General features: G+C 35.6%; 1 protein-coding gene across 2 annotated transcripts; it reads right to left on the bottom strand.

Moving 5' to 3' along the window:
• Positions 1-1141: 1141 nt before the first annotated feature.
• On the bottom strand, positions 1142-25169 carry hus1 (HUS1 checkpoint clamp component). Of its 2 annotated transcripts, none has more exons than XM_062985704.1 (8): positions 25047-25164; positions 21654-21781; positions 21301-21477; positions 18363-18470; positions 15464-15538; positions 14669-14768; positions 8631-8759; positions 1142-1453 (listed from the first exon to the last, which is right to left on the bottom strand). In XM_062985704.1, the coding sequence occupies exons 1-8, from the start codon at positions 25096-25098 to the stop codon at positions 1371-1373; spliced, it is 852 nt and encodes a 283-aa protein (XP_062841774.1). In that variant the 5' UTR covers positions 25099-25164; the 3' UTR covers positions 1142-1370. The 2 variants fall into 2 exon arrangements, with proteins under 2 accessions (XP_062841774.1, XP_062841775.1); XM_062985705.1 differs by lacking the exon at positions 1142-1453 and adding an exon at positions 6793-7304 and having other exon boundaries at positions 25047-25169.
• Between the last annotated feature and the right edge of the window lie 2134 nt (positions 25170-27303).

The following is a 27303-nucleotide window of genomic DNA, read 5'->3' as shown; positions in this document are numbered from 1 at the left end:
GATATTTTCCAACTCTAGTTCAACTAACCAATTTAAACCCAAAACACACAAAGTAAAACCTCAAAAAAGTACATGTTTTTATGACATTAAACTAAAATAAAATTTTTCTAAGCTTTTTAATTTTTTTCCATCCAAAAAAACTCATGGTAACAAAAAAACCCCAAGTTTCTACAAATCTACATTTCATATTTTACTGTTTGATAAAATCTAATCTATTTTGTAATAATTGTTACACAATTGACTACTGTAATTCTCTGTATATTGGGATTAATCAGTCTCTGTTGTGGCGCTTACAGGTAGTGCAGAATGCAGCAGCAAGGTTACTGACTAATACCAAGAAAAGAAACCATATTACACCCGTCCTTGCCTCACTACATTGGCTGCCTGTTCAGCACAGGATTCATTTTAAAGTGCTTTTATTTGTTTTTAAAGCGCTTAATGGTCAAGCCCCGGCTTATCTCAGTGGTATGCTTTCTCCCGCAACCACACAGCAATCTTTAAGATCAGCCACTCAGAATTTGTTGACTGTTCCTAGGGCTCGTTTGAAGCTAAAAGGTGATTGTGCATTTGCAGTTTATGCTCCGAGGCTATGGAACACTCTACCTCCTAATATTCGACAAGCACCTTCGGCCGCTGTTTTTAAATCACTCCTAAAAACATACCTTTATAAGCTGGCATTTGAACAGTGAGGAGCCGTGGTAATTATAATTGTTTAGTCTATTTTTATCCGTTTTATTTTGTCTCTTACTCTGTATTTTTATTTGGTTTTACTTTTTTAACATAATGTTGTCTTATGTATGCTTGTTCGATGTACAGCACTTTGGTCAACGTAAGTTGTTTTAAGAGTGCTTTATAAATAAAATTTACTTACTTACTTACTTTAAATGATTGCTAAATTATAAATATCACTTTTTTTTTTTACCCAAGGTGATACCTATCAGAGAAAATGTTTACATTAACTTGATGTGAAATGCTGCAATTAAATATGTCATTGCAGCACTGGAATATCAATATTTTTTAAAACAGTTTTTTCTGTGACCAAGGGATTGAGGGTTAGTTTTAGAGCATCTATTACAATGTTAATTGAACAAACTATTAAAGCTACATTATGCATTGATTTATTTATTTCATACACTGTCAAAAAAACAATCAACGTCATTAAACAAAAAAAATACATGGCAAATGTTAATTGTATATTCTGGAATAACGTCAAATAGGTGCTTAAAATATTACTAGCTGTTGGTATCAGTCTCAAGAAAACATTTTGGGTAATTATTTGCACAACATATGAGTTTATTTGATAGTTTTTCTTCTCAGTTAGAACTTAATACATGGTCTTCCAGTTTATTAGAAAACAAAGTAAACTTCTCTTACACCACAGCTGGGATGAAATACTGAAGAGAAACATCTTCCTGAAGAAGAATCAAATGTATAATTCTGCTGTCAACAATATCTGTAGGACAATTGAGGGAAAATTGAGAATCTCAGTATATGTTTCTAAAATTGTTAAGGCTTATCTGTAAATGAAAGGTCAAACATACAAACATAAAAAAAAAAAAATATATAGAAAATAAATAATAAAAAGATATACCTAGCACACACACACCACACTGCACAAAAAATTCCTTATTTCAACATTATTAAATTGTCATTTTCATTGTCATTCTTGTCAAGTCTAAATGTGCAACAAAAAGTCCAAAAGTGTTTCAAAATATATCAAAATGTAAAAAACATTTTTTATTTGCATGTTCCATCTTGTCCATACTGTTTTTCTGATCTGGGGTTATATTTGATACATTTTTAAGCATTTCTTCTTATTTGAGTTTTAATTAAGAGCTATTTAAGTTTTGGTTTTAAAGCCAAATTGAGAAATGCAGTTGCAGGGTGTGATCTTTGGGTTACTTTCAAAATTTACGGCAGTTGCCAAAAAGCTTTAATAACAAACTGTACAAAACAAAAATAAATATCTATTCTACACTTTTTAAGGAGAAGAGCAAGTGTGGAATAGATACAGATAAATAGAAGAATGTAAATAGCTCTTAATCAAAACTCAAATCAAAAGAAAGCTGCCAGCAAGGCAGTAAAACCATGAGTTTGGGTAGGAGTCCTGAAAAACCATGAAAAAAGAAGAAGACCAAAGAGAAAATAGGAAACAGTAAAAACTAAATGCATGACTGAGCTCAAGCAGATGGGAAGGACGGTCTAAAAGTTCAAAATAGCTTGTCATGTAACCTGAAATTCTAATCAGAAATCATGAGAATCAGAAATCATAATGATAATAATAATATCATTGTAAACACAATGCTTCACAAGAAGTATAAATTAGAATATAAGACACAGCAGAGCAGCATTCTCCTACAAGAGGTGTTTACTTCTACCAATTTTGAAAAAAACTGGTTTTTCCTCAAAAGTGGATCTTGTCTGTATAACCAAAGTTGTTTTTTGAGCACCAATTACACAGCCAGCATTTTAGCAACAAATGACACTTGTCGGGTTTACAAAAGTGGTTTTGGCGTACCAAACTGGTAAAGATAAAGATCCTACAGCCTTGGACATCAGATGTAATTAACAATCTTACTGGATTCCTCAGCAGATATCATTCACCTCCTAGAGATGGACATCATCTGTGTTCATAAGGTCTGTATTTAGTATTTATTTATGGCTTATTGCCCTTTAAGGGCTATTTCATAGCATACTGTTGTTGGAATTTACAGTGTAGAACTTGGATACAGTGGTCTTATTGCTGCAGTGACAATACAACATGCTTTAAAGGTGTCCAGGATTTTCTTGGGTGGGGTCTTTTTCCAAGTTAAAGAATAGTGCTACAGTGTGTTGCTTATTTAGAATGTCTTTGCCCCCTCTTTGCCAGGTTGCCACTGTTAGGCCCTTGAGCAAGGCCTTTAACCCTCAATTGCTTAGACAATATACTGTCACAGTAGTGTAGGTTGCTTTGGATAAAAGCATCTGCTAAATGCACAAAATGTAAATGTAATTTAATCATCTATGGCCCAGAGCCATAGAGTTCCTGCAGTTGCAAACCAGGGCTAGAGAGATGATATATCCAATAATCCAAAACCTTCTGAAGGTCCTTCTGACATCCTGGAATTCACAGGTCAAGTCTTTACCAGCCGATTGATTGGAGCGGGTCTCTTCAAACTCATGTCCAGTGTCCTTAAAAACAGCTGGCCAAGTATGCCTCTATGTCAAAGAGAGGTTCACAGGCCAATGTATTTGGTAATGGCTTTTTACTATCAGTTGCCATCTATGAGCCGAGGAGGACAGCAGCAGAATGAGAGAAGAAATAGGAAGTGATGCCAAGTAATTTACTGAACGGCACCTTTCACGTTGACGGACTGAAATAATTCTCTTCTGTGGCCACTGGTCTGCAACTTTTGGCACAGTCTAATAAATCTCTGATAACACAAAATCTCATTTAACAGTCCTGATAAAGACTGTGCTTTAGATAAACTATTTTACAGTGCTGTGAAAAAGTATTTGCCCCTCACCTGATTTCTTCTGTTTTTGCTAATGTGTCACATTTAAATGTTTCAGGTTTCAACCAATTTCAATTAACGATAAAGACAACACAAACTCAAAACGCATTTAAATGATCATTCCATTTACTGAAAATAAAGATTTATGCAAAACCTTTATTAAGTAATTGACCCCCTAAACCTAATAGCTGGTTGTGCCACCCTTGGTAGTAACAACTGTCTGCAGTAACTTGTTATTGAGTGTTTTACATTGTTGTGGAGAAATTTGGGCCCAATCATCTTTGCAGAATTGTTTTAAGCATGAACTGTTTTGTCACAGCATCTTAATGGAATTTAAGTAAGAACTTTAACTTGGCCACGCCAAAACCTTATTTTTGTTTCTTTGGGGCCATTCAGACTTGCTTGTGTGCTTTGGATCATTGTCCTGCTGCATAACCCAACTGTGCTTGAGCTTTAGGTCATGAACTGGCAAGCGGAAATTCTCCTTTATGATTTTCTTATCAAAGCAGAATGGTAATTAATGGCAATGGCAATTAATGGTTCCATCTATTATGACAAGTTGTCCAGGTCCTGCGGAAGCAAAGCAGCCCCAGACCATCACATTACAAACAGCAAGTTTGTCTGTTAGTATGATGTTCTTATTGTGGAATGATTTGTAAGCTTTACACCAGATCTAACAGGAGTAGTGACTTCCAAAAACTTCCATCAGTTAACAGAATATTATTCCAAAACTTTTGAGTGCTATCTAGATGTTTTTGGTAAATGCTAGATGAGCCTCGTGTTCTTTTTGGTCAGCAGTGGTTTGCGCATTGCAACTTTCCCAATACCAATTTTGCCTTTCTTATTGTGGACTAGTATACATTTAAATTTCTTTATATGTTCTTAAATGATAATGTTCTTAGATGTTCGTCTGGGTTCTTTTGTGACCTTCTGGATGCGTTGTGAATATGTTAGTAGGAGAAAACTTGGAACAGTGGTGAAACTTGTGTGGCTTTGTAATGTGTGCAGCTTGTGATTTTGAACAGTTTTGTTGAAAAATAAATACACACCAAAAAGAAAGCAGCATAAATTGCTCTAAAATCTCTGCATTAACGCTGCCATCACTAAAGTGTAAACCAACTTTGCCAAGAGCACTAACACAACCCCATACCATGACAGATCCTGGCTTTTGTACTTATTGCTGATAACAGTCTGGATGGTTCTTTGTGTTATTGGTCCAGAGCACACAATATAATTTTTGGTTTTTCCAAAAAAGATCTAAATTACTGATTTGTCTGACCACAATACACGTTTTCACTGTGTGGTAGTCCATACCATGATCTCTCTGAGCGCAGAGAACTCCAGACATTATTAAAATAATGCTTATTATATTTTAAGTGGCTTTTGTTAATATAACTCAGTAACTGTAGTGCTTGACAATGGTTTGGCAAAGTAATCCCTTGGCCATGTGGTTATATTAGCTGTTGATAAATGATAGTTCTTAAAGCCGTGGAATCTGAGGGATCTGAGATCGCATGTGTTCAGCTTAGGCTTGCACCTTTGCTCTTTATGAATCATTTAATGATATAATGCACTAAAGAGGAAAAAATATATGCAAATCACTTCAAATAAATTTATCTCACATTTGTTGCTCCTTTAAGGCTCTGAATTTCAGGGATGCTCCTTATGTGCCAAATAATGATAACAATCACCTGTTGACATCCCCTGTTTTAAATCACATCATATCTAGTTTTTTTTTTACCTCATTGCTAGCCCCACATTGCCTCAGTCACAACGCTCTTTGGACTGTGCTACAGGAATGGATGTATATTAACAAATGAAATGAAGCTGCCCAAACAAAACATAAAATATTAAATGAAATTAACATGACACATATTGGGTTAATACTGTCTGCAATTAAATAAAAGTAATTGTAAAACACACTATATTTTAAATGGTATTTTCCACACTGTCCCAACTTTTTCTGATTTGGGGTTTCACTATTATTAACCTACAAAAAGCTATATGTTCTGGCTCCACAGTATTTAAGTGAACTTATTGAAAACTACAAGCCAGCACATGTACCTTGTTCACAAGGTGCAGGGCCACAGAAGGGTGCCCCCACAACTTTAGAATAACCTCTCTGCCTCTGTTTGTGAGTGAAACTCAATTTTAACCTTTAAGACCAGATTAGAAAAAAACCCAGTTCTCCTCTCTTTTAGTTAAATGTATTATTATTTGGGAATGGAGCAGGCTGTACTTTGCACTACTGACCTCTTATTTTTAATGGTTTTGTTCACTTAACCACATCTTTTGTGTTTTTTACTATTTGGTTCTGAAGTGAACCTTTCACAGACACGAGGCAGAAACCCAGAGGTTTAAGCATGCAATGCCAACAATGCTATTCCTGCTACACTGCTTGATGTGATGAAAGTTATACAAGTAACGCTGTTCTGGAAGGTTCCACAATTAGCAGTTTATTGGGAAACAGGTGAAGTAACCAAGACAGAGTGTAAACGGAGCATCCACCAAAGGCTTAGTCTTTGCAAGAAAGGGTTGTGATTTACTTAGTAAAAGAACTGTCAGACAATGTTTCTCAGTGCAAGACTGCACATAATTTAGGTCCTTCACAATCTACAGTTCATGAAAAGATTAAGGGAATTAAGATTAAGGGGAACTCTTTGCACGTAAAGGCCAAGGACAAAAACTGTTGCTGAAGCGGTTTAAAAAGCCATTATTGATTGTATTGTAAAGTGTTGTAAAGCGTCCTTAAGCATGGATAAAGGCGCTATATAAGTATAACTTATTATTATTATTATGCTACTGTAATGGACATGGCAACATGGGCTCAGAGATACTTCAGAAAATCATGGTCACACAGTCCACCGCTGCATTTAGAAATGCAACTGAAACTGTACTATGCAAAGAGGTAGCCATATATTAATTTTGCACAGAAACACTGAAGAGTGCTTTGGGCTGGAATTTATTTGAGATGGACCGAAGAACAGTGGAAAGATAATCTATGGTCAGATAAGTCCACTGGTAAAAATGAATGTTAAATTCTGCATGCCAAAGATGAATATACTAAATATACGGGTTGTCCAAAGATCCATATACTGAGGAGCACATTGCATGTTGTTTCGCTCAGATTGCTTCGTCCTAGCAAGAATTATTACAGAATATTCGGGGCCTCTTTGGAGTTGAGCTCTTCTTCTGTTTAATACAGATTTAGGTATTATTGATCCAGTTTTCTTCCACTTCTGTTTTCCAATAAATTGTTTTCAGAAGAATATTGCATTTTTTAAATTATATTATTTTATTAGAATTTTAACATCTTGATTTACACACTTTGGTTGCATCCATGACAGGACAGATAATTACTAGTTACACAGGATTAATCAGTTCAAGTTTTTAATGTCAAACACTTTCACAAACAATTTTGTATCTCCAATTCACCTCACTTGCATGTTTCTGCTGAATACCAGCAAAACCAGCATGTGCTCCTTACTAGCATAAAATAACTTAAACCAGAACTTCATCACCAGCAAAAAAATTGCATGTCATGAGCAAATATGGATAAAGCATGGGTTTTGTAGAGCATTTTGTTTACAGTGGTATAATTACTAGTAGTAGTATTATAATTTTATCATATTTTATTTTATCATTTTACCATATAAGGGCAGTGATAGCTCAGTGGTTAAGGTACTGGACTAGTAAACAGAAGGTTGCCGGTTCAAGCCCTGCCACCACCAAGTTGCCACTGTTGGGTCCCTGAGCCAACGTGTTCAGCTCATTGTGCAAGTCGCTTTGGATAAAAGCGTCTGCTAAATGCTGAAAATGTAAATGAAAATGTAAATCATAACAACAACAATAATACATTATCTTTAATAATAATTTCAGATTCCAGTCTAGAACATTTAATAATTAATACTAAAAGAACCGAATTTGACTTGTACTTTCTTGTGTCAAAGTCTTTCCATTCCTTTATTCTCAGGAGCTATTCTAACTTTTGGACAGTCCTTCCCTATTACTTTCAACTGTCACTTAAGTTCAAGCATACATACAATTTTCATAGCATACATGCTATTTTCTGTTCTATTGTCTTCTCTTCTTCTTGTTATGACTTAACAGGACTCCTTTCTTTGTTTTACTGCCTTGCTGTTCACCTTCCTTTTGATTTGAGTTTTGATGAATATTTATTCTTAGAGCTTTTTCTTCTAAAAATTTGTACTCTTTTTCTCACCCTCCTCAGCAAGAGCCAAGCAGACAATACTTTTCATTTTATACTGTTTGTAATAAAGCTTTTCAACAGCTGTGGTAAATTTTTAAAGTAGCCCAAAAATCACAACCTGACACCTTAGAATTTTCACTGGGACTGCATTTTCAAATAAGCACAACTACAAACCTGGCAACTCTGTTGCTAAGCACACCCACACATTTTAAATGGGTGATAGGAACACAATGCATTTTTGATGACTAATCACAAAATTACAGGAAACTATGAACGCTTAAAATACCTATAATTGGATGGGCAGATAATTCCTTTGTGCAATTCTTAACTCTGGGTGGGGAATTTCCACCTACAAACATGCCACTTGTGCACAATAATTATTACATATTTTGTTAATTATTAAATCAGACTGGATTATTAATCTCTAATTAGTCCCTGTTACTGAAAATAATTGACAGTGTGCTCTATTTCGTAAGAGGACATAGAGGTGTTTCTAATATACTGTACATGGTCTTGGGTATTTATAATTCCTGTTATTTCAGGCCTTTTTATATATTTATTGTACTTTACTTACTATTCAACATACATTATTAAAGTTTGTTTAACTTTCTATGTTTCTCTACCTAATAATTTAGATTTTACAACAGAGAGATTTTAGATTACAACAGAATGTGTTTAGAATGTTTTACTCCTTTACACAAAACAGAGTCAACTCTGATAAGCTGTCATTTAAACAAGTGCATGTAAGCTACACACAAACATTGCTTGACTCTAACATGTTGTCAAGTGAGCCCTTTGCAAATACATTTGGCAATAACTTGCAACAATTATTTTTTAATCATAGATAGTACCTGATTAGATCAGTAATGAAGAAAAATAAAACATAAATAAAAAGTTTAAGGATATAAATACTTTGTGTTACTTACTACACATGGACTTGCTGGGGTTCACCTGCTGTCCCATAAGAAACTGCTGGATTTTTCTGATGTCCACACGTGCGTGCGCCATAGCCTCTACATCTCTCCTCTGACTTGCAGTCTGTGAGGTACCATCCCCTAAGAAGAATAAAGAGAACCAAGTAAACATGACAGAAGCCCTAAAATTGTGATATCTCACAAAATTATCAAAAATTAATGTAATTCTTTGGTAAATACAGGTAAAATCGGTTATAAAATTTGTTTTTGTGGATACGTAATTTCAAATGAAATATGACCGTGAACAAACAAAAAAGATGACCGCAATACTGCTGGTCAGAAGTGGAACTACATCTCAGATGACAGTATCTGATTCCCATTAACACTGGGACAGCTAGTGTTATATTTAAAATGTTTTTACATTTACATTTTCAGCATTTAGAAGATGCCAACACCTTCTGATTACTAGTCCAGTACCTTAACTGCTAAGCTACAACTGCCCACGTTTTTATTTTTACCAATTATATGAACTGTGCATATGTGCAAAGTTTCCTAACTAGATGCCATCATCTACAATAATGACTAGAAACAAACATATGGAACCTGTGTGAGAGGTGAGAAGTTCCTGACATGGGTTGGTATTACAGCCTAAAGTCTGTTTAGGTGTGCAGTAGGACAAGAAAGCTATGGCACATGGGTAGATGTGCACCCAAATGAACATAACAGAAGCAATTTATGACCTACACAAAAGTGAGGCCTAGTTAATTATCGAGTGGGTACATCAGAGCTAATTACTGTATCTTTTTTTATATAATTTGTAAAATTTTGCTTCCTCACTACTGGTGTTATGACAAATTATGTCATAATAACTTAATTAAAATTAATCTACATGAGCATCAAAAAACAATAGTAAAGTTAAACTAAAGTTAGAACTACTAAACATTAGATCACTTGCATGTTAAACTGTAATTGTAAATGACAGACCCGATGAGTATCTAGGTTTAAATGAAGCAGCTCCTCCGGGATACAGTTATGAACATACGCCACGTCTCAGTGGTCGTGGAGGAGGAGTGGCCACAATTTATGAAAAAGACATAGGTCTTACTGTAAAATCAACCTGTATAACTAACTCTTTTGAAGTTCTTATAACCAACATAGTCAATAAATCTTCATTTGATAAAACTGGTATGTTTAAACTAGTTACTATTTATTGACCCCCTGGTCCTCACTCAGAATTTCTTCACGAATTTGCCTATTTTCTTTCCAAATTTCCAAGTGAGCGAACATTCGGACAGCGGGGTGGTGTTTATCCGGTGTTTTCTTCATATTTTTTAAAATTCAATATTAAAATGTCCCCAGAGAAGGTGCAAAGAAAGTGCAGTGTTGAGAAAATGAAAAAAATCTTTTACTGTTTGTTGTTGTATAATTACTCCTGCCATAATAGAGAAATATGAGAGTTATTGTTGTTTCTGGTAGATACATTTTATAAAAAAAAGAAGGAAATTTATTATGGTGTATGGTACAGCACACGTACTGTACTGAAATGTGATGTGTGTGTTTTTATGTACAGTGCAGTACTACTACTGTTTATTGTTGTTTATTACAGGAATGTCTATTCTATTATTTAAGATTTAAGGGTAAATATAACAAAAAAGACAGAAAGGTTAGGTGGTTTGGGAGGTCTGGCACAGATTAATTCTATTTACATTATTTCTTATGGGAAAAATAGGTTTAACTAATGAATATTTTGACTTAAGAACAGCCCTTTGGAACCAATTAAATTCGTAAGTCAAGGGTCTACTGTATACAGCAACTACATCGTTTTAAATCTAAGCGCACTATAACGTCTGCAACTGCAGCAGCGTTCATAAACTGCCTATTACCAAATATATCAGCATCAGAACCTAAAGAACTAGATCAGGCAACTCAACACTTAAGAGTCCGTATTCCGCACAACCTTAGACAGTGTAGCCCCAGTTAAAACTAAAGTGATTAGGGAGAAAAAGCTTGCTCCATGGTACAATAACCGCACATGTGAGCTAAAACAGGCAGCACGAAAATTAGAACATGGCACACTACACTGGAAGTGTATAAAATTGCATGGAAAGATGCTCTAACCGAGTATAAAAATGCACTTATAAAAGCTAAAGCTTTATATTATTCCTCCTTAATATATAATAATAAGAAGAATAATCCTAGATTCCTTTTCGAGACTGTGTCCAAACTAACAAAAAATGTCAATGAAACTGAATCCTATATACCACCTGACTGTACCAGCGATGATTTTTTAAAATTCTTTAATGATAAGATAGAAAAAATACAACTTCAAAGTCAGACTGTGTCACTTGCCAATGTTAAGTATCAATTCACTTTGAGCAGCATGGGTGATAATAGTGACTTATCCAACAAGGTAATCCAACTAAATTCCTTTAATCAAATCTCTCAAAATGAACTATCTGCATTGATTAAATCATCCAAGTCATCGTCATGTTTACTCGACCCTATTCCAACTCGATTACTTAAAGATTTACTCCCTGCCATACTAGAGCCCCTGCTTACTTTAATAAATGCATCCCTTAGGCTTTTAAATGTTTAAATGTGCTGTTATTACACCCCTGATTAAAAAACAAATCTTGATCCATATGTTCTGTCTAATTATAGGCCAATTTCAAACCTTCCTTTTGTCTCCAAGATTCTAGAAAAAGTAGTTTCTAAACAGTTATGTTCTTATTTACATGAAAACAGAATTCATGAAAAATTTCAATGAGGATTTAGACCCAACCATAGTACTGAAACCGCATTAATTAGGGTAGTTAATGATTTATTAATGTCCTCTGATAATGGATGCGTCTCTTTTCTTGTTCTATTAGATCTTAGTGCAGCGTTTGATACTGTCGATCATAAAAATTTACTGGATAGGCTACAAAATACAGTAGGTGTTAAAGGACTCGCACTCTCTTGGTTTAAATCATATTTAACTGACCGCTCTCAACTTGTCTATGTAAATAATAAATGCTCAGAAATTACGAAAGTAAAATATGGTGTTCCACAGGGGTCAGTATTGGGACCTCTATTATTTACACTATATATGCTTCCATTAGGAGAAATTATTCATAATGCAGATGACACACATCTGTATATATCAGCTAAACCCAATGATACTAACACAATCAGTAAGATTGAAGATTGTGTAAACAACATAAAAAACTGGATGTTGTGTAGCTTTTTTTTTTTTACTTAATTCAGATAAAACAAAGGTACAGTATTACTTGTTGGATCTAAGGCTGTGAGAGACAAGTTGTCTTCCTAATGCTAAACCTAAACACTTTCTCTGTTACTCCCAGCTTAGATGTAAAAAACTTGGGTGTCACAATAGACTCAGATCTCTCCTTTGATGCACACGTTAATAATATTACTAGAGTTGCTTTCTTTCATTTGCATAATATCTCCAAAATAAGAAATATAATATCTGTAAATGACACTGAAAAACTGATCCATGTGTTTATAACTTCTCGGTTAGGTTATTGTAATACTCTTCTAACTGGATGCTCTGGTAGATCCATAAACAAACTCCAGTTGGCTCAAAATGCAACTTATAAAGCGTTCCATGGTCTGGCTCCACAGTATCTGGGTGAACTTATTGATCACTACAACCCAGCACGTTCACTTTGTTCACAAGATGCAGGGTTACTTATAATTCCTAGAATTAAAAAGATCACAGCTGGTGGAAGAGCATTTTCTTACAAAGCTCCACAACTGTGGAATAATCTGCCTGCCTCTGTCCGGGACTCGGACACAGTCTTGATGTGCAAGTCTAGATTGAAAACATATTTATTTACTCAGGCTTTTGATTAGTCTTGTCAAACTAAACAAGTAGTTTAGTCTAAAGCTACTCTCTGTAAAACTAACATTTTAGTCTTAACAATTTCACATTGTAACTACATCTTCTGTTGTTTTACCCCGAGGTGGTTCTGACGGAAACCTGTTTACCCTCTTGAGGTTAAAGACTGCAAGTCGAGACTCCTGTGCCTACTAGATGTGATGGGAACCTGGCGTGTTTGCACCAAAAATGTCCAGAACTTACAAGGGACTTTATCACAGACTGGACTGAACAATGAAGAACTTTAGTTATTTTTTGCTAGTTACAACTTTCAGTTCAATTTAATTTTGTTTGAATGATTTGTGTAAATCCTATTTATTTAAAGTACCCTTCAGGCCACCCAAAGAGGATGGGTCCATGCTGAGTCCTCTCAAAGTTTTTTCCTGTAATTTTAAGGGAGTTTTTCCTTGCCACTGTCGCCTTCGGGTTGCTCCATAGGGTTTTTTTGTCTGTTGGTCCTGGATTCTGTAAGGTTGCTTTGAGACAATGTTCATTGTAAAAAGCGCTATAAATAAATTTGACTTGACATGACGCTGACCCGTTCCTGATTAAGGAGAGTGAACTGACACACGCCCCCTCCGACAAGTGTGCAGTAGCCAACTGCATTTTTCCACCTTCATGAGGTGAGTTCACATGCGAATCAACCCTGTGCATGGAGAGAGACACCCTGAACAGCATTATTCCTCTACTCTGTGGAGACGCCATCAATCAGCCAGCAGAGGTCGTAATTGCATCAGTTATGAGGTCCCTATCCGGCATTTCCCTCCCTGGATGAACAACAGCCAAACATTGTTCATTGAGCCGTCCAGCCCAGCTGGATGGCAGAGCTGAGATTTGATATGATGTATTCAAAACCCCAGCTCTGGTGTGCTAGTGTATTTTACTGCTGCACCACCTGAGCGGCATTACTGTATCTTTGTAACCACTGTTTTTTTTTCTTGTGTATTTGCGGTGCAATTAGAACTAGTTACCTGAAATGCTAAACTTTATTTAGGCAATTTGCAATATTGTCACACAAACTTGTTACAATACAGGTATACAATATTAGATTAAAATGCTAAATTACAAGGTCTTGTAATTCATTGATTGTGATAACTTATGGCATATTTCAAATGTAATTTTGTATTCATTTATCTTAAGTAAGGGGCAGTACAAGGGGCAGTACAAGGGGCAGTACAAAAACATTGTCTGAATACACATACAGTAGCAAGAAAAAGTATGTGAACCTTTTGGAATTTTATGGTTTTCTGCATTAATTTGTCATAAAATGTGATCTGATCCTCATCCAAGTCAAGCGTATTGACAAATATAATGTGCCTAAAATATTAACACAAAAAAATTCTGATCATTCATGTCTTTATTGAAAACAACCATAAAAACCTCATAGTGCTAGTGGATAAAGTATGTGAACCCTTGAGTTAATGATCTTAAAAAAGCTAATTGGAGTCAGGTGTTAGCATACCTGGAGTCTTGTTAAGAAAATGAGTTTGGAGGTGTGGACTAGAGCTACTTTGACTGATAAAAACCACTCAAACTTTTTGAGTTTGCTCCACACAAGAAGGATACGCATATGTGAGCCATGCCTCACCAAAAAGAGCTTTCAGGTGAGCTTTTAAAAAGAGCGTCAGCTTTCACGCCTGAAGTTTGCGAAAGAGCACATTGACCACAACGGTCAGAAGAAGAGAAGAGAGCCGTACACATTTTTGTGTTATTATTTTAGGCACATTATATTTGTCAATACGCCTGACTTGGATGAGGATCAGATCACATTTTATGACAAATTAATGCAGAAAACAATAAAATTTTATAAGGTTCACATACTTTTTCTTGCTACTGTATAATGCAGTGTACACTTTTGATAACACTGTTCTTTACTGAATTAAACTAAACTGCACCTGATCTACCTTATATACTACTACTATATACTACTATTGCTAAAAGACAATATTACAATTGCTAAACATAATTTGCATCTTGAACTACCTCACCATCTTATGGTTTCAACCCATTTGCACATATTTTGTCTACTTACTAAACACCTTGTTTAATCACATCATTATTGGATTTGATGCTTTTAGATTCTATTGTCCCACCAATATTTCTTTTGTACTTAGACGTTTTTAACATACATTTGTCAACGTCTTCCTGTAGATATCATTAACAAACTTACCCCACGGAGGATGGCCAAGATCTTTGAAGTGTGTTGTCACAGACACTAAATCTGTTTCAATCTTCAGATTCATTTCACCACTATGGTTAGCCTCCACAACCTGAGAGAGACAGTTTTTACATAGATACATTTGTTTAAGTAATCATTATTTTAACAGTACACGTTTCCTCCCTCTAGCACCACACCATTTTAAGTCTCTCATCTTCTTTAAAAATCTTTCATATAAATGGTTATGTTTTGCAGGCCAGGAATAAGGACTTGGATAGTTTCAGCAAGTCCTAATTGTATATTACATGTGACAACAATCTCCTGTATTCTTAATATGTCTGGGCTGTGGAATACGGTGACAAGAAAGGAACCTTTTTTTTTATTTATTATTTTTTTTTTTTACAAAGAAAAACATCCAAGCATGGCTATATATAAAAAATAAAAAATAAAAAATACATCTCATTGAAATGGGTGGATGGATTTTGTTTCTTTTTGTTGTAAAAGCTAAGAATGTAAATTTAGGCTGGCTAAAATCTTGATAGCATTTTTACTATTAGGAAAACATACATAAAAAACATTTGGTCTTACTATCTATATTCCTTTTATCATATGGCTCGACCTAAAACAACCAAATCCAAATAAATTGGCAGTGATTCTTGGTAAACTCAATTACATCTAAAACGTGACTGTAATGTCAAATTCTCTTTTCAGTAAAGGTTGTCCAGTAATTAGTAGGCCTAGTTCCAACATGCATAACTGAAATAGAGTGGCTCCAATATTAAACCTTAAGGCCACTTTAATACTCACCAAATAGTTGGACAGGTTCTTCATCCTGTCCACCACACTTTTCATTGTCTTTAGAGGTGGTAAGTATATGCTAACCTTTAAAATAAATAATTGTTTAGGATGAGCTCTTTTGAAGAAGAATCAGTAAAAACACAAAATATACATACTGCTAAAGTAATAGTTAGATCCTCCAGGATGGCACAACCATATTTGCAATCATAAGAAGGATTGCTGTGTTTCCCGGCAGAGTCTCAAGAGCGTGGAGGAGATACCAGGACATGGGCTGTTACATGAGCAGAGCTGGACAGGGCCGTAAAAGGCCATCAACCAAGCTGCAGGACCAGCAACTGCTTCTTTGTGCGAGGAGGAACAGGAGGAGCTTTGCCAAAATTACCTCCAGCAAACTACTGGTGTGCATGTGTGACCAAACCATCAGAAACAGCATTAATGGGGTGCATGAGGACCCGATGTCCTTCAGCATAATTGGCAATCGCCAGAGAACACCATTTGCCTGGTCACCCTGGCGCCCTGTTCTATTCAGATATGAAAGCAGGTTCACACTAAGCACATGTGACAGAGGTGAAAGAGTCTGGTAATGATGTGGAGAATGTTATGTAGCTAGCTACAATGGTTGCCAGAACCAGCAAAATATCCAGCTCAAAAGCTAAAGCCCACCTTCATTATTATTATTACAAGTCCTTCAGATCTGCTTTTTTGTCACTTGAGCTCAAGCATATATACAATTTCAGTTTGCTATTTGCTGTATAATATGTGAAATGAAATGCAGAAATGGATGTATATTTAAAATTAAGTAATGGCCACTCAGGTGGCGCAGCGGTAAAACACGCTAGCACACCAGAGTTGGGGTTTCGAATACATTGTATAGAATCTCAGCTCTGCCTTCCGACTGGGCTGGGAGGCTGCATGAACAACGATTGGCTGTTGTTTAGGGTTAGATCATAGGTCCTAATAACTGGTGCAATGGCGGCCCCTGCTGGCTGACTGATGGCGCCTGCACAGGGCTGAGGAATAATGCTGATGGGGGTGTGGCTCTCCTTACACAGTGCCTGTCGGTGTATGAACTCCACTCGTTCAGGTGAAAAATGCAGTCTGTACTGAGGGGGCGTATGTCAGTTGAGAGGTGTCCTCAGTCAGCGGTAGGGCTGGGCGATATGGAGCAAAAATAATATCTCGATATTTTTTAGCTGAATGGCGATATACGATATATATCTCGATATTTTTTCATCCCATACCGTAATAACAAAAAGACACTTCTGAGACAAAGCTACATGTTCCAAATGTTATACAGGCACTTTTATTAACATTCCGCTGTAGAGAAATTCCTCAAAAATAAACTATTGGCATATATTAAATCAGGGGTCACCAACCTTTTTGAAACAGAGGGTTACTTTAAGGGTACTGAGTAAGCCAAAGGGTTACTTGTAGGATACAAACTTCCTGAATAACATAAGGTTGCATGGTTTACCTTTAATGATAATATTATGATTAATAATAATAATAATAAATATTCATATATGTGAAGAGACTGTCTGATCACATGTTAATTATTTCTTGCAATAATTATTAACAATGATGTACCATGGCAGGAAACACAGACATATTTAAACATGTAACATTATTTATTTCTGAAAGTCAGAGTGATCACATCTCTGATATTTTTGTAAATATTGTTCCTGACGATTTTGTATGAATGAGCATATTTGTAGCATTTTGATCAAAATCACACAAAATATTTTTTTTTATAAATTATGACTTCTGTAGCATTTTTTTTAAGGAAATCATTAACAGTCCCATCTTCAAATAATGTCCCGTTTGTACTGATCCCGTTTGTACTGATCACTACTTTTGTTTTAGAACAAATCATGAACTCTGTCCCATGTTTATACAAATGATCAGTTAAGTAAGATTTTTTAAAAGCTACGATTTAAATGGACGTTTCTGTGACACGTACTGAAGCCTCTCTCCACATTGTGCCGCTCTCTTTCGTCGTCCCGCAAATGAAACACACACTTTTCCTCCCAATCATTGTGAAAATATTAAGTTCTCTTTTGCTTTTCTTGTGTGTTTTTTCATTATTATTTTTTCGAGGTAAAACCCGCATCTCGCTCCCCATGGTAGCTGCGCTCGCTCGCTCATCTCAACGTTCTGCGCCCGATATAAAACTCCGCACCCAGACCAGATCAAAGCTCATATAAACATCAAACAGTTTTATTCTTGAAATTTTATATTCAGTATTGTCATTTTCAAAACTACATCAATGCAAGTGTTATTGATTCAAAGAGATCAACAACGAAAATATCATTTTTAGACGGAGCTCTATAGTCACTAGAGCTGTTTAGAACATGCCCTGCGGGCGACTCACGTGGTGGGGGAGGGGCGAGTTGTGTTCAGTGAGGGAGAGAAGCGGGGCAGGTGAACATGTGCAGAGACAAACTGGGAGAAGGGAATGACGAACTGTCGGATCTAAATAGAACGCGACATCGATATAGAATCGATATACGCGATATTGTCTTATCTTATATCGCGTATGAAAATATATCAATATATCTTTAAAACTCGATATATCGCCCAGCCCTAGTCAGCGGTGAATGGTTGAATCAGTATAGAGGACGCATTCAGGGTAATTGGACAGGACTAGACTAGGGGAGAAAATGGGGGTATTTATGGAGAAAAAAAATAAATTAATAAAAAAAAATAAAAAATAAAAAAAAATTATGTTCTGAATACAGATCAATAAAATGGCTTTGTAGTATAAAGAAGTTATAAACTCATAAGCTAGAGTTTTCTCTACTTTTGGCTAAAATATTATAGTTGCCAAAAAACAGTTTATAATCAATCAATTGGAATGTCTCTTATGTACTCTACAGCCAATGACCTGAAGACATAACATTTTACTTACGTCAAAGTCAGGCATAATAGGCTCCTTAAAATCATGCCAAAGCCTCCTTGGAATAATATCCACAGGAATGTCATGAGTCACAGTGCGGCTGAAGCTGGATAGAGATGGCTTAGAAGAGTAAGAAAAGTAATGAAATTAAGTCACCAAGCAAAGATTATCACATAACATTGTTAAAGATATTAATCATAGTTTTTGTAATACTTTAAGCAGGAATGCTAAAAGAAATAAAAGTTGTGGCTTTAAAGTAACAAAAAATCCAAAACTCCACATCTTTCTCTTGAAATCCAAAACTTCAAAATTCTACTGTAAATTACCATACACATATGCTTCAATTAATTTTAATCCAACAGTGGTGGAAAAATCACAAGCCAAAATTATGAGTAAATTTTTGAAATTCAGAGTCACTGGAGGCAATGATGTAAATGACAAATGTCCTATTTTTCTGTTATCAGTTAATCGATGCAGTTTGTTAAAAAGGTCATTTTCAACAACCAAATGTTAATACCCAAACTCAAAGTGGAGCTACAGGTGTCACTGTAGCACAGGTTGTCAGCTGTGCAGAATTCAACCCCTCAGCATGCATGCACAGGTTCACACATAGACAAGAGAGGGTTCATAAAACTGATGTGATCGCAAAAGTTCAATTTAAACTTACATTCATTCATAAATGAGAAAGCTATTTAGCATTTAAATAATTTAAACTTTAGGAAACAATTCTGGAAACAAGAAATCGTAGCAGCAATGAATAATCAGTTCAACCTCCTTCCCTTACAATTTAATCAATACAAATTGCTGATGCAATAGTTAGATCCTCCAAGATGGCACAACCCCATGTGCAGTCATAAGGATTGCTGGACTGGGCCGTAAAAAGGCATCAACCCAGCAGCAGGACCAGTATGCTCCTTTGTGTGAGGAGGAACAGGAGGAGCACTGTCAGAGCTAGGGATGCACCGATCCAACTTTTTCAGTTCCGATACCGATCCGATACATATACTTTGCATATCGGCCGATACCCGATACCGATCCGATACCATTGTATATAAGTTGATGACTTATTAGAATCCTCTCTACTGAGGCAGCCGCTTATGTAGACAGTAAGACAGCAAGGCAGCTCCTTAGGTTTTCGAACACACCCAAAATGTGGCTGCTGACAATGAGAAAAACAGTAGTAGCTTAAATAACTTTTTCAAATAAACTTATCCGTAAATATTTAGTGCAAACAGTAATTCAAAATAAAATATAGCAGCTAAACATGAGTAATAAACATGTTGCCATCGAACTTGTTAGCATAGCAAGCGTGAAATAGCTCCATGCAGCTGACTCTTTGGCTCGCTCCATGTTGCTCTTTTTGTTTGTGTTATACGCCATACGTCAGCAGCGTGTCCTGTATGGGCTTAGCACGCGTCGCAAACGAACTAAAGTGAACGTATCGGACCCATGGATCGGCCTGATTATCCGATATCCGATCCATCTCATTTTGGTAATATCGGGACCGATATCCGATCTTAATATCGGATCGGTGCATCCCTAGTCAGAGCCCTACAAAATGACCTCCAGCAAACTACTAGTGTGCATGTGTTACTGTTATGCAAACTTGTCTGTGTCGAAAGTAAGTTTTTATGTTGGTCAAAGTAAGTTCTGTGAAACTAGTACCACTGTTAATAGCCACTAAGACTAATGCTAAATAATTTCACACAGCTACATAGAACACTATTTAGTGTGGAAAAACAATAACTGTTGAAGTACAAATTATGATTGAATATAGAATTTGATTTACGCTGGTGATGAAGACAATTCCTCAGTGGTTTCATATTTAGTATGTCAGCATGGAATTAACAATAGACTAATAATGACAACAGACTGATAATAGACTGATAATGAAATTGGCTGTCAACCATTTTGATAATCTTTATAAATTGTGTCAATTAGTTGTTGCAGTGCTAGATTAAAATACTTTGCACGCCCCACCACTGATGACCGCTATGTCATCATGACTTAAGTTCTTATTTGTTATGGTGAATTGACCTTGATGTAGCAGATTTTTACTCAGTCTCGCAGAATACATATTAAAATTAATAAACTTTTCTTTAATAGCTAGAATTAAAGCAGCAAATTAACTTTTTATTACAGCTGTAAAAAGGCTTCTGAATCAATGTTGTTACAATAACATGAATTTTAGCATTAGATACTATGTATAAAATGTGGTCTGATCTGCATATTGGACAAACATCTTCTGCATATTATTTATTTCGTTGTTTTACACCTGGTTTTGCCTATTAAAAGACAGACCAAACTATTAAAAGACACACCACTACTTTGTCTTTACTGAACACACAGATTTCCCATCCAGGTTGGAAAGATATGTAAATGTTTAAGCCAGTGTTTTTTTTTAAAGTCAGTAGTGGAAATAGGAATTATAGCTGTGTCCTGCCTTAAAATGGCCACAAAACCTGACTGAAACCATTTTAGGAGGACAGAAGAAAATTGCAAATGCATGAAGCCTTTTATGGCCAAAAGGTATTCAAAAGACCTAGGTGTTAAAACATAAAACTAATGATTTACGAATGAAGAAAATTTCATATTCATGATCATCTCACTACAAGTGGACATTTTGGGTCTAAAAATCCACCACACCTTTGTGCAGGCCCTATCAGAAGCAAACGGCAAACGCCATTGCTAAAGAAAGTTTATACAGATAATAAATATATGGTTTATATGTGTTTAGGCATGTGCTTGTCTATTATGATGCATTAAAAATATATAATATTTTATCAGCAGAAAATGTAGAAAGCCAGATAATTCCAAAGAGTTCAAAAGCTGTATCTAGATACATTAAATTAAATATTTGCAGTAACTCTATAACAACAATGCAAAACTGTATCAGTTCATTTTATGCTATTTATTGAAAGACTTTAAAAAAGATATTAAAAAATCTTACCAATTCTGCTGCTAGAGTTAGGCATGGACAGTGCTTCTTTGTCAGTTTTATTTTAACAAACTTGGCATTCTGGGCAGTTTTTAAAGCTCTGGATAGGTTTTCTGGTGAAACCTCGAGACAGATTTCATTTGCATCTGCTGACAATCCTTCCAATTGATATTCATCAAAAAAATTCACCTTAAAAAAAAATCACATGTCAAAGTAATAAAGACTCAAGTATACAAGTAGATACTGGCATTTTAATACTTTTCGGGGCAAAAGCAAAACTTAATTAAAATAAAACTAGAAGTCCTATGAACATATATCTGACACCCATATACATGTAAAAAAATTATTATAAAATAATGAATTACCTGTAGTAACTCACACCACATACTGACTCCTCCATTGGTGACTTTGCCAGAAAGGACAAAAAAAATATTGTCAGGAGTAAACCGTACAACACACGTCTTTGTGAGTTTCGTAATAGTGTTTACCACACCTGCAAACACATTAAGCTTGGTAAAAAAAAAATTCACAAATATTGGTTAAGGAATAAAAGATACACTATCTTAAAAAAACAAAAGTAGTTCACCATTCTAACAGTCTTCCATGAAGCACAATTTATTTGTTTTAAGTTATCTGTGCATGGTGTACTTTACAAAGTAAAACACCAGACAGAAAACACTGAAAGGGATAACCTTAGTCTGGTGATGTTCTTCATTAATCTGAATAATTTTCACTAAACTTTAAGTAATGCTCATATGAAGTGTTCATTAAGTAGTAAATAAAATTTAAATAATAGCCAACTGTTAAAAAAGCAACGTCTGTGAAAAAGTTAGGACACCCAATGAAAACTTTTGTCTTTTTGAACATATTTAAAGATATGAGCCATTTGAGCCTTGTTTGAACAGTACAGAGATAGAGCTTATATAACTAAAAAAAAATTTTAAAAATTACTTTTAAACACAAGTTGTAAAATGTTATGAACAAAAATGGAAATTTATTGTGAGGAAAAAGTTAGGACACCCCCACAATTATTACTACTTAAAATGTCTAAAATTAGAATCTGGTTAACCACATCAGCTGCAATGATTAGACCATTGTTAGAGAACATCAGAGTTTTATTTAAACATCAGACATTAGTTTGGTTTGCTCTTGATTGTTGAAGTGAGTGGTATCACCATGGTGAGATCTAAAGAGCTCTCTGAGGCCTTCAGAAAGAACGTTGTAGATGCATATGGGTCTGAGAAGGGATTTAAAACGATCTCAAAACAACTAAAAATCAGCCATTCCACTGTCCGAAAAATAATTTACAAGTGGTGAACATTTAAAACAACTGCCAGCATGGCCAGATCAGGCCATCCTAGCAAGTTCAGCCCAAGAGCAGACCGCAAGATGCATAAAGAAGTCTCCAATAATCCTATAATGTCATCACGGGACCTACAGGTAGCTCTTGCCACAGTTTATAGCAAGGTACATGCATCTACCATCAAAAATCAAGTTAGATTTTCAAGGGAGGTGTGCAAGAAGGAAACCCTTGCTGTAAAAAAAAAAAACATTCAGGGCAGGACTAAAGATCAGGACTTCTTGAACAATGTGCTTTGGACAGATGAATCCAAAGTTGAATTATTTGGGCACAGTAACAGAAGCATTTGAGCACAAAAACCACATACCAACTGTGAAGCATATAGGTGGAAATGTCATGGTTTGGGGCTGCTTTGAAAGCTCTCCATTATAGAATCCATGATGAATTCTTCACTGTATCAGAGGGTGCTTGAGGAAATGTAAGAACATCTGTCCAAAAGCTGAAACTGAAGCGGAAGTGGACCATGCGGCATGACAATGACCCAAAACATTCTAGTAAAATAAATTAAGAGTTTTTGAATGGCCAAGTCAAAGCCCAGATCTTAATCCTATTGAGATGATGTGGGGTGATTTCAAATGGGCTGTGCATTCAAGAAACCCCTCAAACCTCACACAGCTGAAAGAATTCTGCATGGAGGAGTGGGAAAAAATTTCTCCCAGTTGATGTCAGAGACTGGTAGATGGTTATAGAAAATCTCTAATTGAGGTTATTTCAGTCAAAGGGGGAAATACCAGCTATTAGGGCATAGGGTGTCCTAACTTTTTCCTCACAATACATTTCCATTTTTGTTTATTACATTTTACAACTTGAGTTTAAAAGTAATTTTTTTTCAGTTTTATTTGTTTAGTTATATACGCTCCATCTACATCATATACTGTTCAAATGAAGCTCAAATGTCCACGTTTAAATATGTTCAAAAAGACAAAGGTTCTCATGGGGTGTCCTAACTTTTTCACATGACTGTATACAAGTGTGCAGGTGGCACACCTTGACGTCACAATCTTTACAAAGTATTTATGCAAAAGAGCTCTAAATTGCAAGGGCACCTCCTGTAAAAAGCCATTTTCATGACATCACACACAGATTATCAATTGCATTCAGGTCTGGGCCATTCTAAAACATGAATCTTCTTCTGGTAAAGCCAATAATGTTGTTGTTGGGTAGCTATGAAATTGAAATTGTTCTTTATCTTTAGCTCTTTTTATCAGAGGCCTGAAGGTTTTGTGCCAAAACTGATGGATATTTGGAACTGTTTATAATCACCTCCACTTTCACTAATGTCCCAGTTCCTTCTGTGGAAAAACAGCCAACCACCGTGCTTCACTGTGGGTATGGTGTTACTTTGTTAATGTGCAGTGTTGTTTTTGCACCAAACATGCTTTTTAGAATTATGGCCAAAAACCTTGGTCAACCTTGGTCTCATCAAACTATAACACATTTATACATTCTTGGTAGACTAGGTGTAAAGTTTTGCAAAATGTAGCCGGGCTTGGGTGTTTTCTTTCCACCTTACCGCACAGCCCAGACATATGAAGAGTATGGCAGATTGTCATCACCTATATTTGTTTATTAGGATTTTAACGTCATGTTTTACACACTTTGGTTACATTCATGACAGAACAGGTAGTTACTCATTACTCAAGGTCCATCAGTTCACAAGGTTATATCGAACATAGTCATGAACAAATTAGTGTCTCCAATTCACCTCACTTGCATGTCTTTGGACTGTGGGAGGAAACCGGAGAATCCGGAAGAAACCCACGCAGACACGGGGAGAACATGCAAACTCCGCACAGAAAGGACCCGGGCTGCCCCACCTGGGGATCGAACCCAGGACCTTCTTGCTGTGAGGCGACAGTGCTACCCACTAAGCCACCGTGCGGCCCGTCATCACATATAATACACAAGTACATGTAGGAAATTCCTGCAGCTCCGTTAATATTGCTGTAAGCCTCTTGACAGTCTCCCACACCAGTTTTTCTATTGTCTTTTTATCAGTTTTGGAGGGACTTCAGTTTTGGTAATGCCACTGGTGTGCCATATTTTTTCACTGGTTGATGACAGCTTTCACTGTGTTTCATGGTACATGTAATGCCTTGGCATTTTTTTTCATCAGTAAATATCCAGTGACTAAATTACTTCCAGCCGTAGTGTTAGGCAGGTACTGCTCAGTAAAACACAAATATTAAAACAACTATTGCAATAATTATCGGTTTAAGGTCTTTCTATTTATATTACACGGGATAATCTCTCCTGTTCTGTGGTTGCATATTGTCTGGTAACTACACATCAACTCAGGATTCAACAAATGACAAAATATCTGCCCGTTAACTAGCATAGCTATCTAACTATTTTGCAGTGATTGTTTTATTGTTGTTGTTTTAGTTGAAAAACATACGTGTAAAATGATTGAGACACCCCACGTCATTTATCTTCGCCCGGAACTTCATAATCACATCGGCTTGAACAGTCGCACTATTGACACTAAAGCTCAAACTAATATTTCCGATTGAAACTGATTTTTTAACATGGTTCCGCCTCTACTTCTACTTTGTTATGTGAGGCTAAATGCTGCTATGGCGTTTTGCTGCCTCTCGCTGTTGAGATGAGGGTAATGCTTCCCAAATATCTATTATTCAGGTGTAACTTCGTCTTGATGTCAATGAAAATTTAAACCAATATCAAAAAGTAGTAGTTGCAATAGCGACACTAAAGGTTTGGAGCCTTGTGAAAAATATGAACCAGAAAAGTGTATTGCTGCATGTATGACTTTGCCAAAATCTCAAAACTGTTAATTCTAAACTTTATCAATTAATGACTATTTAAAGCGTTGGCCATCAAGGGTCCCAAGATGCACAGTAACCTGTCACTGTAGTAATCCACAGCTGTAAATCATTTCTACAACACTGAATATAAACCTGCAACTGGCTGCGTTCAGTACTCATCCATGGCTTTGCTTAAAGGAATGGATGTACCTGGGGTGACAAATACACAGAGGTGGAAAGAGTACTAAAATATTGTACTCAAGTAAAAGTACTATTACTTTAATGAATTTTTACCTAAGTACGAGTAAAGTTACTAGTCTAAAAATCTACTCAAGTAAAAAGTAACTCATTTAAAATATACTCAGAGTAAACGTTACTTAGTTACTTTTTTTTTAACAGGAGAGGGTGACAAGTGGATATAAATCTCACAATAGTTGTTTTTTATTCAAATATAATAGAAAAAACATGTTGATACAACATTTAAAACATTTAGGGATGTGTAATGTGTCATTTTAGTTCAGACCATCCCATAAAACTTTTTAAAACTGTATAACCACTAGTGATGGGTCGTTCGTGAACGATCCGATTCTATTGAACGGCTCTTTAAAATGAACGAAAGGAACCGAGTCCCCAGCTAACAATTTTTGCTTCCCAGAACGTTCTGGGAACGTTAGTTTTTGGTTCCCAGAACGTTCTGGGAACGGATCATTTTGGTTGCCCTTTGGTTCCCCAGGAAAGTTTTCTTTATGGAAATAGAACGTTCCCATTTGGTTGTGCATTATAGTTCTGGGGACGTTCCTCTAACGTTCCCGTAACCTTACAATTATTGAAACCTTTAAGGGAACCTTGTACTAACCTATAAATTATTGAAAACTTTAGACAAGAAAACCTCACTTTCTAGTTCTGCTAATGGAGAGTTCTGCTTGCTATATACGTGCACTGCAAAAAATGTGGAGTAAGATTTACTTAAAAAAACGTAGGAAAGTTTTTCCACGTACAAAGTGCTAGTAAATTTAACAGACCATATATTCAAGTAAAAGTTACTCACAATTCTATCTGGATTTTACTAGAAATTCTTCAGTAAAAGTTTCTTTGCTACACACTGCTTCAAGTATATTTTAATAGCTGTATCTTAGTAGATTTTACTTAAACATTTCAGCACTAAGAGCATTAAAACATGGCTTATAAAATGCTATATTATATATTATTAAAATGCTATATATTATTAAAATGCTATATTATAAAATGCAAAATAATTTTACATTATTCAATTCAACATCAATGATTACCATATACAAAAACCACTCTAACAGACAGACAACATTTTTTGTCAAACTTTTTTATTTGTTTTGCTCAATTAATGGAAATGCATTTTTTACTTACAGTTCAGTGGACAAAATGTCTTTCAAACAGCGTGTTTTCTAAAGTCTCACTCGCTACACAAAAGTAAAAAATGTAAATGGAAAACAAACAAGTGTCACAGTGTAAGGACAAAATAAATGATATCAATCTTTCAAAAAATTTTCTGAAAACTTGCAGTAAAAAATAAAAATAGATGCAAGTAAAAGTTTGTCAGAAACAATTGCGCCAGGTGGACTGACTGTAGTTATCCTCCTGAACTCATCTTTCACCTAAGACAAAGATTAAAAAAATTACATAAATTAGTAATTATAAAGTTTATGTAGACCTCAGAATGTTATGTTACATATTATAATTCAATTTTACTTTCTCAAGGTTTGCTCACAGGTTGCCTAATAATGCACATTTGTATTTGAAAGACCCGGTGTTACGGAGAATTCAGTTCCCCCTGTTTCCCCTTTAACGCGCATGTGCAAAAATCATGACGTTTAAAATCATGACGTTTTTTTCAGTCGCTTCGTTGAGCATCGG

The sequence above is a fragment of the Trichomycterus rosablanca genome, chromosome 23 (assembly GCF_030014385.1).
Source record: "Trichomycterus rosablanca isolate fTriRos1 chromosome 23, fTriRos1.hap1, whole genome shotgun sequence".
NCBI lineage: Eukaryota > Metazoa > Chordata > Actinopteri > Siluriformes > Trichomycteridae > Trichomycterus > Trichomycterus rosablanca.
The sequence above is the reverse complement of the archived record's forward strand: the minus strand, read 5'-3'. Positions and strand labels throughout refer to the sequence as shown.

Coding starts and splice junctions, on each gene's coding strand:
- hus1 (XM_062985704.1), bottom strand. CDS start 25,098: ATGAAGTTCCGGGCGAAGATAAATGACGTGGGGTGTCTCAATCATTTT. Junction 15,539..18,362: donor CTATTATGCCTGACTTTGAC/GTAAGTAAAATG, acceptor TTTATTTTAAAG/GTTAGCATATACTTACCACC. Junction 14,769..15,463: donor AGAACCTGTCCAACTATTTG/GTGAGTATTAAA, acceptor TGTCTCTCTCAG/GTTGTGGAGGCTAACCATAG.